The 3,166-nt window shown below is 45.9% G+C and overlaps 1 protein-coding gene across 1 annotated transcript; it reads left to right on the top strand.

Moving 5' to 3' along the window:
* Positions 1–519: 519 nt before the first annotated feature.
* LOC119142891 (olfactory receptor 2AT4) lies at positions 520–1,447 on the top strand. Its single transcript, XM_037376452.1, is given in 2 exon segments — positions 520–1,265; positions 1,267–1,447. Coding segments are annotated over 2 exon segments (927 nt in total).
* Positions 1,448–3,166: the final 1,719 nt, after the last annotated feature.

The raw sequence follows: 3,166 nt of genomic DNA, 5'->3' as shown, positions 1-3,166 counted from the left end.
AGGTTGTAATAACCTAGCAAAAGAGAGATGGATGATTGACTACTGCTGAGCTAATTCCCTACATTCCCTCAGAGCAGAGAAATGGGCGTTTCCATAGTGTGGCTCATCTCCTCCTTGGTGCAGAATGGGACAGAGGAGCTGCACGCCCCAAAATCCCCCTTTTCCCTACAGACCAGAAAAGGGACCCAGGAGGACCAGTCCAGATGCAGGGGCTCTGCATGGAGACTACCCAAAGCTAGGTGAGACAAATCCTTGCCCTCCACGCCCAAAGCTGAAGAGCGTGCCATCTGCAGACATAATCTGCATCATCAACAGAGACTCCAAATCATCTCAGTTGCAGGTTAGAGACAAGAGGGGCTGAGCTGTGTGCTCACAATGTGCTCAGCTCTGCGAGATTTCATCCGATGTGTGTTTTCCTTGCAGAACCTCTGCAAAGCTCCTTAGAGATATGTCTTCCTGCACATCAGCCTACTTCCTTACTCCTTCTTAACCCCTGCAAGCGTTTTGACCAGCCCCACCATGGAAAGCTGCAGCAGCAATGCTTCCACTAAAGTCTTTTTCTTGGTGGGCTTTCCAGCTCTCCAGGATTTCCAGACTTCCCTCTTCATTATGTTCTTGCTATTCTTCCTGCTGATCCTGGTTGGTAATGCTGTCATCGTCACCGTGGCTGTGGTTGACCATACACTCCACAAACCCATGTACTTTTTCCTGATTAACCTCTCTGTGTTAGACGTGCTATTCATAACCACCACCATCTCCAAAATGCTGGCAATGTTCGTGGACAATGCTAAATCCATCTTGTTTCAGGGCTGTTATCTGCAGATGTACAGTTTTCATGGGTTGATGGTAAACAAGGCGCTTCTCCTGCTGGTCATGGCTTATGACCGCTATGAGGCCACCTGCAACCCCTTTCATTACCCAGTCAAGCTGACAAGAAGAATGAACATCCAGCTGGCAGCGAGCGCCTGGATCACTGCGCTGATAATACCCGTGCCCATCATCATGCAGACCTCTCGGCTGGCTTATGGACACACAGCCAGGGTTCACCACTGCTTTTGTGACCACCTGGCTGTTGTACAAGCCACGTGCTCAGACTTCAGTGCCGATTTCCAGACCTTCTTGGGGTTCTCCATTGCTATGACAGTGTCGGTCGTCCCTCTGTTGCTCGTCACCCTCTCATACGTCCACATCATCCTCTCCGTACTAAAGATCAACTCCAAAGGAAGATGCATGAGAGCTTTTTCAACATGTACTTCCCATCTGCTTCAACATGTACTTCTCCATCACTGTGGCGTATGTGTCCGACAGAGCAGACATCCCCGTTGATGTCCATGTCATGAGCAACATTGTCTTCTCTATTTTGACTCCCTTGTTAATTTATACATTACGGAACAAGGAAGTAAAATCTGCAGTTAAAAAGTCTATTCTGAAAATCTTACCCCTTTAAAAAAAACACAGTTTATGTGAGCAAAATTTACAGCAGTGCAGAAGCCTCATGCTATTTATTATTTCAGTCCTCTGGTTAATAAAGACATTGTCACCTTCAGAGTTCTGTCTGAGCTGTGGCATATCCTACGTTCACGTATTTCAGCCTACTTCTGTGAAGTCTTCAGTAGACTTGCTGTAATATTTATAATTTTCCAGTCTGGTTTCTATCCTTCAGTGACTAAATCACTGAAGCACTAAATAAAGCTGTGCATGCACTAAATAAAGCTGAACTAGAGCATTACCATGTTTCTTTACACTTTCCCCTCCGTGGTGCAGCGTGGAGGATGCATTATTTTAATCCCTCCATTAAAGACTTTCAGGGGTGGAAGCAGTTATTTTCCCTACAAATGACAGAGGTGACCCTGAGCTGCTGCTCCTGGGCAAGGAAAGTACAAAATCACTTTCCAGGACTGCAGAACTGAAGAAAAAGTTAAAGATAAATTAAAAATGCAAATTCCATTAATGAAATGGTGTCTGTGTGCAATTCGGGGCTATCAGCCACCTCTTACATCCCACCACACGATTCCCAGGTTCCTGCACTAGGAAAGCCACGGTGAAGCAACAGACAATAAAACACCATGAACCTCCAACCTGAGGCAGAGATGTTACCAAGCATCGTAAACTGTCATTTTTTATCTAGAGCTTATTTAATTCATTTTTTCCTCCAGAGCAGACAGATAGTCCAGTGCAAATGAGCATCTCTGACCTTTTGAGACACGCCTGTTTTTTTCTAAGAGTAACATACTGAAATATATCTTTCCTACAGCATCTGCTTAACATAACCTTCCAAAGCTCATTAAAGGTGTTTGGGGTCTGCAACACAGATTCGGGGGAAGTCTTGGGCTAGCTCCTCACTTGTTCTTCCATTAACATTTTTAACTCAAGATGCAGATTCAACCCATTGCTTTGACAGCCCATGTAAGACTAGACGGGTCTCCATTTCCAGTGCACTAACACCTTTAGCCTCCTGTGACCAGCCTTCAATGCTCTCGGCTGCCTCTGAGCAGAGTACCAAGGGAGCTGAAGAGCAGAAGACTGCCAGGCTGTCAAGGATGTGGCATGACCATTCGCCTGCACTGCCCACCACCAAAAATGGACACATACATTGGGAATTCATTGAAAGATACCTAAGAAAGAATTCATCTAAACATAGCGGTTGATTTGGGTGGAGGATGTTGGTTTTAAAATGTTTTTAAAACATTTCCCTATCATGCAGAGCAGAGCATCTTCTCCATCATGAGCGTGTGAGCAGGACCTGTGAGCTTGTAAGAGTCACTGAAGGCCACGTTCATGATAGGGAGGATGCTCTGCACATTGGCATGACATCGTCTTGGTTGCCTAAAAGTGGCCACCATGCTTGGGCATAGGTCCGTACTCCAAATGAGGAGACACCATGGGATCTAGGCAGAACAAAAGATGCCTGTGTGCTCGTTAGCACACAAAAAAAGCAGTGATCCCTCTTCACAAGACAGGAGACCTGCACACATGTCAAGAAAGAGGTTTCCACCAGGTATCTTGCAGATGCACTAACGAGCACACCAAGTTCGGGTGCCTGAAGAGATTTTGTGGGACCAGGAGGTCTCTAATGAGCTTTGAGGACTTCCAGGATTAGATTCTGTTCGAGAGTAGGCGCCAAAGACCATTAATTTTCCCTTGGTCCCATCTTTTGCAGAATCTG

Source organism: Falco rusticolus, chromosome 2 (assembly GCF_015220075.1).
Source record: "Falco rusticolus isolate bFalRus1 chromosome 2, bFalRus1.pri, whole genome shotgun sequence".
In the NCBI taxonomy this organism is placed as follows: domain Eukaryota; kingdom Metazoa; phylum Chordata; class Aves; order Falconiformes; family Falconidae; genus Falco; species Falco rusticolus.
Note: the sequence above shows the minus strand (reverse complement) of the source record. Positions and strands in the feature narration are given on the sequence as shown.